This window comes from Scophthalmus maximus, chromosome 5, assembly GCF_022379125.1.
Source record: "Scophthalmus maximus strain ysfricsl-2021 chromosome 5, ASM2237912v1, whole genome shotgun sequence".
NCBI lineage: Eukaryota > Metazoa > Chordata > Actinopteri > Pleuronectiformes > Scophthalmidae > Scophthalmus > Scophthalmus maximus.
Genome location: NC_061519.1, coordinates 4,087,934 through 4,102,121, shown reverse-complemented (window position 1 = coordinate 4,102,121; position 14,188 = coordinate 4,087,934). Strand labels below are relative to the sequence as shown.

General features: G+C 42.4%; 1 protein-coding gene across 5 annotated transcripts in view; it reads left to right on the top strand.

The window, feature by feature from the left end:
* The window catches only part of trappc9 (trafficking protein particle complex subunit 9), a 165,841-nt gene that overhangs the window by 82,432 nt on the left and 69,221 nt on the right, over positions 1–14,188 (top strand). For all 5 annotated transcript variants that reach the window (XM_047332052.1, XM_035634488.2, XM_047332051.1 and 2 more), the window contains one exon: positions 3,114–3,224. In XM_047332052.1, the coding sequence (XP_047188008.1) occupies positions 3,114–3,224 (111 nt within the window). The remainder of the gene's footprint in view (positions 1–3,113; positions 3,225–14,188) is intronic.

Sequence of the window (14,188 nt, the reverse complement as noted above, 5' to 3'; positions counted from 1 at the left end):
ATTCTAACACTTTGCAGCTCACGTATGACAGAAAACCTCTGCTGCAGACATATGATAGATGTTACTGTAAACTATTTTAATTGGAAATGGACAGACACGTTGCATTTGAATCCTTAACGTGTTAATCTTTTGAGAGATACAAATGTAATTCCATTTGGTGAACTGGTCTTTTTAGACGGTGACTATCAGATTGCAATTCATTCTTTAATCTGGCACTCATACTGACAAGCCAGTAATTGGGTTTGTAGTTTCGTTTTAGCCAATTACCACAATCTTTAAATGTGGCCGTATAAGTCAGCTGTCTCTTATTGGCTCCTGTAGCTAAAAATAGCCCACCATTGGCAGTCCTCTAAATCCGGCCCTGCTAATTGAGGCCATTACATTCTCGGTGCATGGGATGTGTCACGTTTCCCCGTGCCGGTGTCGGCCTGCAAAATCAGCACTTATTGATCGCATGTTTGCAGAATTGACCGAGGATCGTGGTGTGTAGCATTTTTACCACCCACTACCTTACAGTGACCACACGCCGGGGCCGAAATCATGTCCCTGCAGCGTTACAAAACACTTGGGTTTTTTTTGTTTGTGTAGGAGCAAAGTTGATCAAACCATTGGCGTTCATAGCTGTTTTGTGTCAATGTCTTTTTGTCATCTTGAAGTAGAAATGTGTGGTGCCGGGGCTCAGAAAATTCCCCTGCAGAAGCTGGGCCCTAAAAATTATAATTAATATTAAAAAAAGTGTGGTGAAGTTCAGAGAGGGTAAATTTAGTTTCTCTTCATACATCACAGATACTGGATATTCCCTGTCACACTCACAACCTCCTGGGATGCAAATGTTCTTCTAAGAGCAGCACACGCATGAACATCATTAAATGTTCATAAGGCAGACGTTTTGATATTTTTATTGATGGATGATTTGCTTTGCACACGATGAGCAAAGAGGCAGGTTGGATAGATGTTCACTTTGAAACACCGGGATAAGCTTTGTTCCCTCTCTGCTGCGCTCTGCTCTCACATAGAGTAATTCAAACGTGCACATGCTGAAATGGAGACATATAGTTTGAAACCTACAGACGAAATTGTGAAGCTCAAAATCTTTCTGAACCTAATTTGAGCCCGTACATTTTCGGCCTTTGTGTCCAGATATTCTGCGGAATCTTCAGCAACACTTCTTGAATGAAGTTGTCTGCCACGGTTCGGTGTCATTTCAGCCTTTTAACTCTAAACTCTTCAAATCGTAAGGTGCGAATCCGCATCACCTGTGTTTACGTTCCCCAGGCTCTGTTCCCTCGCTTTATCTCCTGTACGTAGCGCATGAACGATGAGCCTGTGTTTCTTATACGGGTGGTCTGATTGATCACCTCAGCTGAACGCCCTGGTCTATAAATCAGTACCTCGCCCCACTCAGCCCGTTCATCACGTCCGGCAACAAAAGACAACGAGACAATTAAAGAAACACTGGTTGGCCTTAAAAAAAAAAAAGTCCATTTAATTGCCACAGCAGTTTATTAGGGACGTGGGGAAGCTCAACTTCAGCGTCCATTAACCCTGAGATTTAAGAGGCGAGCTGCCGGCAGGGAGGGGGGCCCAGATGTGCTGATGCACGTGCAGCATCTCATTTGCACAAAGGATATTTTTTCCCGTCCGTCCCATAATCCTTCCTTTTTGAACCTGAGTGGTGCTTTTCAAAGAACGTAGGAAAGTACAAGATTTATCGTAAGATTAGTGGGAATAATGTTTCATCAACAGAGTGATCTTACCGCTATTCAAAGATTTTTCAAAGATATGTTCAGTTTATTAGTTTGTCTGTAAGTTATAATTTATCGTTTCTTCAAATGTGTTTCCACTTGACTTGATTTCACATCTTTGTCTCACTTCACTGTATTTTTTTTAGTTGCCCAAATATTTAGGTGTAATGTCTTTTTCAAAGCAGTTAGGACTTTTTCTTAACTCTATTTCTTTAGTTTACTCAAATTCAATTAATTTAATTTATGCTCATACCTATATGTATGTATATGTCTATCTGTATTTCAAATATGTTTTCAGTCCATATGTATTCGTGGTCAGTGTCATACCACTGCAGTATCATGCAGTCCAACACCTCAAATGATGGTCTGAAAATCAAAAAAAAAAAAGTCACGATACAAAGTAACAAACATTGAACATCTTAAGTTTAATAAGGTAGATATACATTCATATTCCAACCCCCGTTAAGCTTGTGTGGATATTATCTTTAGTTACACAAGATTTTATTTTAAACTTTACTTATATATTTAGTTCTTTGTGTACAGAGACAGCACTGGCTGGACAGTCTGTTCTGTTTCTGTTTTGAGAGATCCACTCCTTTCATCGTTTCATTAAAAAAAACAAAAAAACTGGGACGGTGTGGCGATGGCCTGCCCCAGCCAGGCCTGTGGGCCTGATGAAAGCACCGCCACCTTTGATGTAATGACAAGGACTGACACTTCACACAGTCTCTTCTCTTGATCTCATGCATTCGCTATGTGTGTGTATTTATTTTTAGAAAGTAACTGTAACCTCATGCATATAAAGTATAAAACACCCACACACACATAAACAAGTCAAAAATACATAGGTAATATGGACAGACAGATTAGAGAGAGTCACTTTATATGACTGATTGGAAGCTATAGGAGTAATTCCAAACTTTTGGGGCTGCAACTCACGATCATTTTCATTATCGATTAATCCGTAGATTATTTTCTCAATAAATAATGTCTATAAAATGCATAAAATGCTGAAAAACATTGATTGTTTTTCCCAAAACTCCAAGATGATGTTTTGTTTTGTCTACACAAATATTTAGTTCACTGTCACTGAGAATTGTGATTTTTTTTCCATTAAAAACTACTTGAACCAATTGATCGATTAACAAAATTGTTGGTGATTAATTCAGTAGGTTATTAATCGATTAACTGCTGCAGCTCTTTAAGCTTGTTATTTTGTGTGTGGGTGGGTGGGTGGGTGGGTGTGTGTGTGAAATTTATAAAGAAATGAGGGCTGTGCATTATTATAAGTCACTATAAGATACACCGTTTCAAACTTTACTCTGAGCTGAGTGTCGGTGTGAACAGAGTGTCTGTATGTGTCCACAGCACCCGCCAGTGTCACCTACTGCTCGACATCTTCAACCCAACAGAGCACGAGCTCACCGTCAGCGCCAAGAACAACCAGGACCTGGTTCTCCATGCCAGCGAGTGCCAGAGGTTGGTGGAAGTGCGCACACACAAACACACACACACACACACACACACACACACACACACACACATGCACACACGAACCTAGTCTTACAGTCTTAGAATATGACTTCCATGTGGCGACAACTCAAAGCAAAATGTCTCAGGTCTTGAGATACAGTATATTTTCTCCCCAGCGTTCTTAATTCTATTTCTTTATCTGTTTGTTTTGCAGCAAAAAATATGTAATTTAGCTGATGTTCAAGTATCACTTGCTCCCTTGCTACCCACACATCAGGAACACTTTACTGACAGCTATTGTCCAATCAAACCTTTTTTTTGGATTGTCTTATTAGTAGTTTATGGGCTCCGTCTTTGGGTGTGGAAGAGGTTTTAATAAGTAGACATTTTCAAACAATGAAGACATTTCCTAATAGATTTCAAATATGAGAATTCATTCATGAATCGTTTACCTAGACCTGTTGGAATGTGAATATAACAGCTGTCAAAAATGCCACATTGCATTTTGGATCCAGATCCAGCAAACGCATAGAGAGAGAGAGCCAGGGAATATCACAAAACATTTGCTAACAAAATGGCAGTGTGAATCAGCATGTTTTATTAAAAGAAATCAATTTGTATCTATTTCAGAGACACTCTTCAGGTGCACCTTGCCTCTTTACTGCTTCTGTTGGTTAAGGCTACAGTCAAGGTTGTGTATTTTGTTAGCAGAAAAGGAATCACAGTTATTTGCAAACCCTATCGTCAAAATACCGTAGCTTGTGTAAGACCAGTCTGTGCACAGATATAATTCAAAATCCTATTGAGAACTGATCATCCAGAAAACAATGAAGTAAAGTGGTGATGCTGCTATAGTTATAGTAAATGTACATTTCTTGTGAAAGTTTTTTTTCTTCTATTCCAACCAAGTCTTTCCGTAAAGCTCCTATTTTTCACCTGAGACGCACACCTACAGTACCTGCACACATGCACATAATGTACATCAAACTCTCGCTCCTCATTTTTGAACATTATCTCAGCCTCTCTCTCTTGCTTTCACTCAGCTTGCCGTTTGGCTGGAAAGTGGCAAATTATGATTCCTCTCTACTCCGTCTCTCTAGTGCATCCTTAGCCATTAGCAGAGGTACACTGTTGGTGACTCATAGGCAGGGGTGCACATATCTTTTTCAGTGAGTTACTCAGGTGAGTACCAGGAGATGGTGTTTGGTACTCACCCCATATGTAGCGTGGTCTTAATAAGTGCAGTCTTCCTCACAGTCCTCCTCAGTGTCGCCACCACTGTCCTCTTCAGTGTCGCCCCCATTGTCCTCTGCTTTAGCTTCCTGCATGGTAGATGATGAAGATGCTGCAGATGTACCTCCCTGTCCTTGGTTGAGCCTCCGATTAGCTGTCTCCATCCACAGGTCAACAGCTTGCTTTGGGTCAAATGTCTCTGTGGTCTGCTTTGACAGGTGAATGTGCATCAGGGCTGAGACACGAGCATGTGACAGACGAGATCTGTACTTGGCTTTTTAATTATGTTGAGATGTGAGAATCCCCTCTCACAAGCTGCACTGCTTAAAGGCAGTGTAAGAGACAGCTTAACCACCTTGTTGATGCTGGAGTAAGCATCTGGGTTACTTGTATTTACTATTTGGACCGAGTCATACACAGAAGAGGCTCCCAGGCGTTTTCCTGCCTGCTTTAAGCGCATCCATTCTGTCACAGTGGTGTCTTTGTCAAGTTGCAAGGTGGCCTCATATTTCTTGAGAACGCTGCAAACTGTTGTTTCCAAAACTGTGGAGGTCTTGCATTTCCTGAGGCCATGTTGAAGGATCAAATACTAAGAAATGATCACATGACTTGAGGGAGTCATATCTGATTTCAAACTCTTCAATTAACCCCCTGAGTAAGTTTGTCTTGTCTCTGTCAGCATCAGCATTAGAAACAGTGTGTGCCCTGTGGCCTTCACCACCAAGCAGAAGTGTGAATTGTCCAATGGCCACCATGAGTTCATCCTTACATTCTCCAATGGTCAGCTTTTCCTTCTGAAACTTAATGGGTGTGGTCTTCAAAATGTTGCTTGATGAGAAGATGAGAAGTACACAAAGGCGCGTAGTAACACAAGTGGCATTACGCATTCCTGATTTTTGTCACGCATGCATACCTGCGTACCAGTTATGTACACCCTTGCTCATGGGCCTTTCTCCGCAGGGGTGGAACGTTGTTATTTGAAGGGAATTAGACGGGGGGAGGGGTTCTTTTCAAACTGAGCCAAAAAAGGCTCAACGCTGCAACACTGCAAATCATCTTTCCAGTGCAAAAAGATGATTTGCACTGGAAAATCAACAAACTTACTATAGTAGCATTTTAGAAATTACCCCTCTGTGTTTTTGTTTTCAATCCACCTGTTATTATTTGCATTCTTCAATTTCTGCTCAAAAAACAACAACAACAATGGAATCACTAGAGGTTTACCCTTGGTTGAGGTGGAAAAATTGTTAAATGGACATAAGCAAAATGGCAAAGTGCAATTGCAATAACCAAGCCAAAAAACAAAACATTACATGATTGGTATGACTGAAACGTACTTGGAAAATATGAGATGTGTGTAGAGAGCCAAGAGGAGACTATAATGTTGCTTAAATTAAAACATGAAACCAACAGAAATGCTCCCTCATGTTTTCCAGTCTTTAACTGGCACCCAGTATTTGACTGTGCTCTCTTCTTCTGCCATGTTTAAATGGTGTTGCTACAGTACGACTCCCAAAAAAGGGCTCTGGGCCAAACAGGTCCGACATAACCAAAAGTAGTAGCAGAAACACTCTGTTTATTACTAAATAAAAGAAAAAGTAACCATGGGCCACGTTCACAACAAACAACAGGAGGCTGGTGGGTTGGCCAAAATGAACAGAAGAAGGGAAGCCAGTCAGACCAACCCACAAAAAGGTCATAGGATCTGGAGTCTTTGCTCTGAAACTAAACCTAACAGAAATGAAGCTGTGAAAACAGGACCCGTCAAAAAATGCATGGCAACCAAACAGAATTCTACATCTGCAGAAGATGGAACGGAGCGTGAGCCAAGGTCCCTGCTCCCTTCTCTGGCGGTTTCTTGTTTAGCAGACCAGACCATCAGTATACATCTGAGGGGAGAGGACCAGGCCTCATGGGTCAAGGATCATTTTCACATCCTAACCAGCACGGGGGACAGTGTAACAAGCTCCTGGCTGGAAAAAATAGTGCCTCTCTTGCCTGAAAAAGTTGCTTTACATTTGGATAGAAATCCACATATTGCTAAAGAGTGAGAACACATTTCACAAAAACAAGAACTCAAATAATTAATAAAAGGTGACATATTTTACAAAAATCACTTTTTCAGTGTGTGTGTCTCCATAAATTTGTGTATCTGTGGAGCTCATCGGCCCATAAACTGTGAAAAAAGACCACCCTGTCATTTTTTTGTTGGCTGGCTAAACACTACAGCCTGGCTCTGAACCACTGGTTCAGATTTCTCTCCCACTGTGATGTCACAGTTGGACTCTTTTGGGGTAACCCTGCCTGCAATCGGAGAATCTCCACGTTTCTTGTGAAGGGACTTGACATTTCTTACATGTTTTGAAAGTGGTTGACCAATCACAACAGACTGGGCCAGCTGGCCAATCAGAGCAGACTGGGTTTTATCGGGAGGTGGCGCTAAAATAAATCCAAGCATTTTAGACAGAGGGTGAAAAGAGGAGCTGCAGGTGCATGGACGGTATGAGAACACTGATGCCTTTTCTGAACATTAGAGCGTGTAAACCTTTTCAAGTGGTTACCCAAATTAAAAGTATGAACCTGAATATGAGCATAATATGTCACCTTTTCCTCTAGATGTAAAAAAAGTTCCAGTGTGGACGAGCTTGTTGCTGTATATTAGCCACCATCTTTTGATGAAAAGTTTGTGCTGTAATGCGTACTGTGGAATTGCTGCATACTAATTGCTGGTTAAATCCACCATGCTCCTGTTTTAGCTCTGCCCTTGTGCTCCCTTAATATATGGATAATAGGGAATAGATAAATATCTGCCGATGAAAAACTGTGCGGCTGTTTTTTGGCCTTTTTCAGGAGCCTCTTAAAATAGATGTCCCATGCTGGTTTCCATTTACCACCCACTGATCTGTCTGCGGAGCACGAGCACTACAGTACATAAGACTTTGCCAGAATAAAAGTACAATCAAAAGCTACATGTAATATAGATTCGTTTTTGGTTATAGTAGTGGAAAGTAAGTACATTTAATCAGGTACTGGAAGTACAGTTTGTCTCTGTTGGTTCATTGTCAAATTCATCTTACCCATCTCTCATTGATACGGACATAAAGTTAATGTTATACATGTGAACTTAAGTAGAGGTCAGAATGCATAATCCACCAGCTACTTAAATATTAAAAAATACAGTGCCTCTCTAGAAACTGATGCAATATGACACAATGTGCCTCTGAGGCAAAAGATGTCAAGTCTGGTAACAACTGCAGATGTAGTATATATAGACTATCATGTCTCCCCCCCTTGACTGACATTCCCTGTACACTCAGTACACTTGACTCCACCAATCAGCTCTCGCATCCTTTAGAGATTTCTGTTGAATCCTGACAGACGCATACATTTACAATCAGAAGATTAGCTCAAATGGAGCGTATTGATTCTTTTCACAAACACATGATAATTCTGTAGGCAACACCCCTCAGAGGCAGAGAAGAAGTGGAAAGCAGCCGTCCCGCTCGTCCCCGGCTCAGTTCTGGCGACACGCTGATCATTTCCTTTGACATGCACCCAGCGCACGCACACATCACTCAGAGCGCGGTCGGATTTTGCATACAGAGAGAATACAGGGCCACCGACTCGTGGACCTTCGTCTGCTGAACCATATTGCGCTCGTCTCTCCAACTCATCCCCTCTCAACATCAGATGGCCCTGTCATTTCACATTTCTCTCCCGTTCTATGATAAATGAGGTGTCAGACGCAATATGTTTTCTGGAGTCGTCTTCCAGGACTGCTGAGGCTAAGGCTTCAATCCCAGCAGTCGCAAATGTGACTCTGTCCATCATCTACACTTTTCTCGCTGCGGCAAATGATTTTAATTGTTCCCGTTGAGCCCTTTCATGGCTCTACAAGTAGAAACAGGAGGCAAAGCCTTCAGGCACGGCGGGACGTATAGCAAATATAACAGGTTCGATACCTGTGACTACAAGAGGAACATGAGAACAGCAACAGGCAAAGGATTCCATCTTCCGCTACAGGCACAAGTAGTTTTCGATAGTGACGGTTGATAACTAACATTCATGGAATACTTCAGCTGGAAAACAAAGAGCTCATTGGTTGTGTTTGAGCAGTGCGGCCGGTTTGTGGAGAGTGTATTCTCTCGCTGTGAAGCGAGCATTACGGGTTATTAAGTGCGAGAGTGCTGCTTTCATCTTCTCATATCATTCACCCACATGTCTTCTACAAGGTCTTTATGCCCTTGATGGTGTTCTTCAATGCTGAGTGAAAAAAAGAAAAAGAAAAGTGAAGCACCTCAGAATGTGAATGGTCACTTTGATGTCGGGGAGCCTGACAAGGTTCCTGACGACTGCTGCGACACCACGCAGTGATATCCAAACTCTTATTCCTTTTTTTCCCTCCATGTTTGCTTTGAACACAGCAGATCAGAGGGAACAGGCCTTGAAAAAGATGTGTACCTTTCTCCTTTTTTAAAAAGTGGTTAAATCTTGCAGATTTTCCTGGCTTAATGTTAATCTTGGTTAAACAGTATTTACAGTACGGGCTCACACTAAGGGTGGTTTGCTTTTGTATAAAATGTATTCAGTTTCTTTCATCAGTTATTAAAAAGATGAGCAACAGAAAAAATATCTCCAGTGCCCAGACATAATATTGTCCTTTTTTTATTTCGTGCATTCTTTATCCCTGTTCAAATCTGGCCCCAACATCTCCCACAATGCCACTCAATCTCATTGGAGACTTCAATGGGATGCATCCCTTTATGGCCTTCGTCTAATGGTCCCATCCAACATGGAAGCCCTCTCAAACTGGTTCCGTGCATGTTCAGTGACCTCCCCCATTCACCAGATGTGAATCCGCTAAAACACCTGTGAGATGTGGCACAACAGGAGATGGACACCATGACAACATGGGGCAGAAACTCAGAGGGAAAGCTTCCAACATCTTGTAGAATCTATGACATGAAGAAGTGAGGATAGTTTGAGAGCTAAGGGAGGAACTACCCAGTATTAATATGGTGTTCCTAATAAAGTTAATGTATATTACATTTAGGGGTGGGCGATCTGGTCAAAAGATTGTCATACGATCTTTTGAGAGAATCACAATCCACTATCTAAATCACGATTTTTATCACCATCAAGGCTATTCCCTAAGTGACCAAAAAAAAGCAACTTAGTGTCTTGTGTTAGAAAAACACTTTCACTAAATGCTTCGTTACCACCTTTAGTTGCAAAACAATTTCACGAGCGTTGTCGCCGTCGTTTTTGGTGAAGTACAACCAGACTTTCGACCGGTTCACTCTGCACTATCACCTCATCGCTACACATAGTGTGTCCGACAGCGAGAGCAGGACACGCCCCCTGCAGCGGGCAGGCCTGAGATGCGCTAAATTCTTCAACACCGACAGCAGCATCGAATGTGATAATAGATGATAACAAATTTAGATGTGTTGGTTGTAATGATTGCAAGCACAGTTTTTAAAAGAGCAACTTCCTTCCGATCTGTACGATTCCTCTGAAAAACAGATCACATGCCAAGTTAAGATTGTCCGCGGTATAAAATTGTCAGATAGCCCACTTTTAATCACAATGATGAATTCTCTTGGAAAATTGAGTTTTGGGATTGATACTCTGCTAACATTCGTTTGCAGGTTCTTCACAGTGCACATTCAGAATGTGCTTTTGGTTGAATGACTAATTTGCCTTACGACTTTTCCTCTGTGGCTTTTTACAAAAAAAACTACGCTGAGCTGACAGAAAATGATCAGGTTCTAATGGTCACCTCTCTGCATAAACCGCATGTAAATTAGCACCTCTCTCCTCTATACGCTTTCATTTGAGGAAAAAAAAAGGGAGTGATCCTGTGTACCGCCTGACAGCCCTGACCTTTCTGCAACTGAATCCTTAATCTAATGAGAACATTTATGTTGAGCTGGAGCAAATTAGAATATCCGTTATTAATGTGAATTGAAAGTATAAAGTCATTTCCATATAATAAGTTCTCGAGCGCTTTGATTGCGTGGAATTCGCCGCGGTGCGGTGATGTCGTTTGGCGGGTGATTGTTTTTATATTGGACGGGTCTGATGCAAGTGTCTAGTCATTTTGGGATCAGATTGCCCCGAGGCACTTAGTCTCTATAGCTGTCAGCTGTTTCAATTTAAAAACATCCTCCGTCACCTCTAGGTGACGTGATCTCCCTCAGCATCTTTTCACATGCTCCTTACATTCCACAATGTCTTTCATGACATGCATGGAGATGCTCCATTGTTGCCAGTCCTCACTAGATCTCTCTTTCCAAGTGGTGCTGCCATGGCGTTCTCACATTTACATAAAAAATTCTCCAATGAGCGGCAGCTCCAAAGAAGCAGAAGCATCAAAACTGGATGCTTGACAAAAATCTTTAATCAAGATCCCTTAGCAGATGGGAAACTACTTATATTCAAGGTCAAGAATGAATTTCAAAAAAGCGGTGTGAAATAAGTCTTTAATAATAATAAGAATTTTCAAATGATATTATAAATCCTGTTTTTTTTCTAAGCCTAGCTTCATCTCTGAAAGCTGAATATCCGTCGCTGTACTGGAGACACCGCTGGTGGTTGCGGACGCTCTCAGACTTGAAAGTCATCTCGTGCCTTCTGCTTGGCCAGCAGCAGCAGGTTGTCTCGGGCGGTCTCGATCGCCGCCCCCACTCTGCATCAACACCACAGCTGTGTCTCCCGGGGGATATAAACAAGCCTCTGGGAGTTTTACATTTCATCACAGCAGTGACCCCCCCCCGGGCGCTAACTCATTCGCAGTGGCGTCCGCCATTATTGTTGCAGAGGGAGCTCATTAACACCCCCTGTAGTAGGGGTGGGGAGTTGGCGTCTGCTGCAGCGGTTTCACATTTTTTTGGCCATGGCTCCCCTCCGTTTGCCCGTGCCGCTAGGCTCGGCTGTGCCGGATTGGCGCTCACAAGGGCGGACACGCCTCATTGCACGAGCTTCTCAAACAAAGCTTGTTTCCATGGTGACCACCTTTCCCCTTCTCGTGCTACATTTTATGACAGCAGAGCACATAATGCATCTGCAGTCAGTTAGCCCATCTTCCACACTCCCACCCTAGTGTGAATAGTATGTGGTTTTTTTTTTTCTTCTTTCAAATCTCCTGCAAACCTGCAAATCGAAGCAGCTTCACTCCACAGAAATATAGTTTACATCCTCGTTATATGAACAACATCATCTCTAATCGTAACATGCTTGCATCTGCTGAGGATTGTCTTCCCTCGGGGGCGTAGTGAAGGTGGATTTTTCCTCTCGCATTGTACTGTACACAGCACTGTATTTCTTAAGTCCCCCATCCAGCTGCTGCAGACCTCTTGGTAGTCACTTGACACAGCCATAGTTCTGGAAATGTGCTTCATCTCCACCATATCCATGTATTCATATTACAGGATACCACGGTTTTATTTGACTCACAGCCATTTTCCTTCTCCAGTCACCTGTAACTCTATCGACCTTCACGTTACGGTCAATCCCTCCTGTGCCGTCACCGGATCATCCAATTCTCTTACATTAATGATGAAGTAGTGCATCATTATTTACAAGCTGCACTGTCCCTGATTCAAACCCGTGCTGGGGGGGAGGGGGCTTTAGTTGCATGTCATTGCCTTCCATCTCTCCGAGCCCTGCCTCGCTCTACTGTGCTGTCTATTAATGGCGAAATTCCCCCAAAAACAGCTTCTAGGGTTTCAGCAGCCAAGATAAAAATAGCTCACTCTGTCAGCCCTAGTGACGGTCTCCGAAGCCTCAGTGTTGATGACAGCCCGTGCATCCGCACAAAGGCATACTTCCATACCTTTCCCTGCATATATTAATTGGCGGTAAGGATTTGTTTTTTTATGCTGCAGCTCGTCATGTTGAGCAGGACGGGGATGGATGGAGCGCCGCTGCCTCTGCAAGCCGCTGCAAGCCGCTGCAAACAAAGGGTTACAGAGTCAGCCGCAGTCTAAAAATAGACTGTTGCTCTCACTTGCCTCTGCACGAGCCTCTGTGGATCTCCGCCCTTAAGCTCTTGCACGTGAGCTAAAAATAAACTTCTTCACTAAAAACACACGCACACACACACTCACCCTCGCTGTACATCCTTTGCGCGCAACTTCTCCATGGTGACATCGCACAAACGCTAGCTGTTGTAAAAAGATGTGGGGAAAAATGGCTCTGTATGAAATGTTGATGTCAAATAATTTGTTTTTGTGCACCGGGCTGTGTAGGGTATGGTGATTCAAACTGCACTCTTTCCCGCAGCATGCTCGCAGTCGCACACCGGAGAAAACCCTGCACAGATAGTAGTAAAACGACTACAAAACATCCCCACCATAATTTAATGCTATTACACTCAGTAGCAGTGTAGATGCTACTGCTGCTGCAATACTACAGCAACATTTATTGTGAGGGAGATAAAATACAAAGCATCATCATCAGATCTATTTCAGTATTTTTTATAATAATCTAAAATAGTTTTGTTTTTACAGAAACACATTTCTCGCATCTTCACAGCTCTGGGGAGTTTGAACTCGGCTGTTATTTTTAGGTCCACGGCAAAGTTGGTGCTGTCGACCTGGCAGCTGGAATGATTCACAGCCCCGGCTGCGGTCGGATGAATGCGACCCCGTATGCTTTAATGTGATAATCATGTACTTCTGCTCTGATGCAACACAGCACTTAATTAGGACGGGGTCATTTCACTGTGACCCGCTCATCCTAAGCCAGGGTTATGACTGTCATTTAAAAAAATCAAAAAAAAATCACTGCAGCAGCTTCCTGCAGGATGGTGGTAATTAGCAATATAGTGTCAGAAGTCACATCGAGTGGACACAGTGATATTCAGTGATATGGGTCTTTTTTTGCTTTTACATTTTATGTCATTCTTTTGCATGAAAATAGAACGAAAGAGAGCTCAATCACCTCTGCGAGACCATCCAAATTCCTGACCATAGCACTCGCACTACAAAATGTTACCTGTTCCTTTGTGTTGTTGCCCAGCATTTGAGTTGATATGCATTTTAACATAATATCTTCTGTGTCCTGTGCAAATATAAGTGCTGAAACTGCTGCAATTGTTTAGGCTCAGTTTTTCTGACAGTTTTCTTCTTTGCTCCTGAGGACTAAAGCATGATAAACATTAACGCTCGGTTAAGGAAATGATTACCGAAGAGTTTGAGGCACGACTCAGCAAGTATCTTAACCCAACTCTACCCAAAATTACTATCTTTTCTTAAATCGGACCAAAAGAGAGTTTTCAGTCGCCAAACTACAATTGGGACACAGGAATCAGATTCCACTTTCCTGTGCGCGCCCATCCGTCACGAGTAAAGCAATGGATGAGAGACTTTCTGGATTGAAAAAAAAAAAACAAAGAACAAAAAATTTTCTGCCATTGAACGCAATCCAGGCAGCACTGTTTCTTCTAAAACATTGACAAGTCATGATACTTTTTTCTGACAATGTAGTTCAGAAGAGACATTGTTGTTTTATCAAACTGCTCCTTGCTATTTTCTTTTCCCCACCAAAATATGATTCACTGAACAATCATCCGAAGGTGGAATATTCCGAAACCTCCTTTGCATGGCAGAGAAATGAAAATAGCAGCAAACACGACCGTGCCTTTTGCCATGTGCTTTCGGCATGCTCCGACAAAAACACAGCTCTTTAATACACCTCTGCTTCACTTCCACTCTCATCGAGAGTCAACCTCA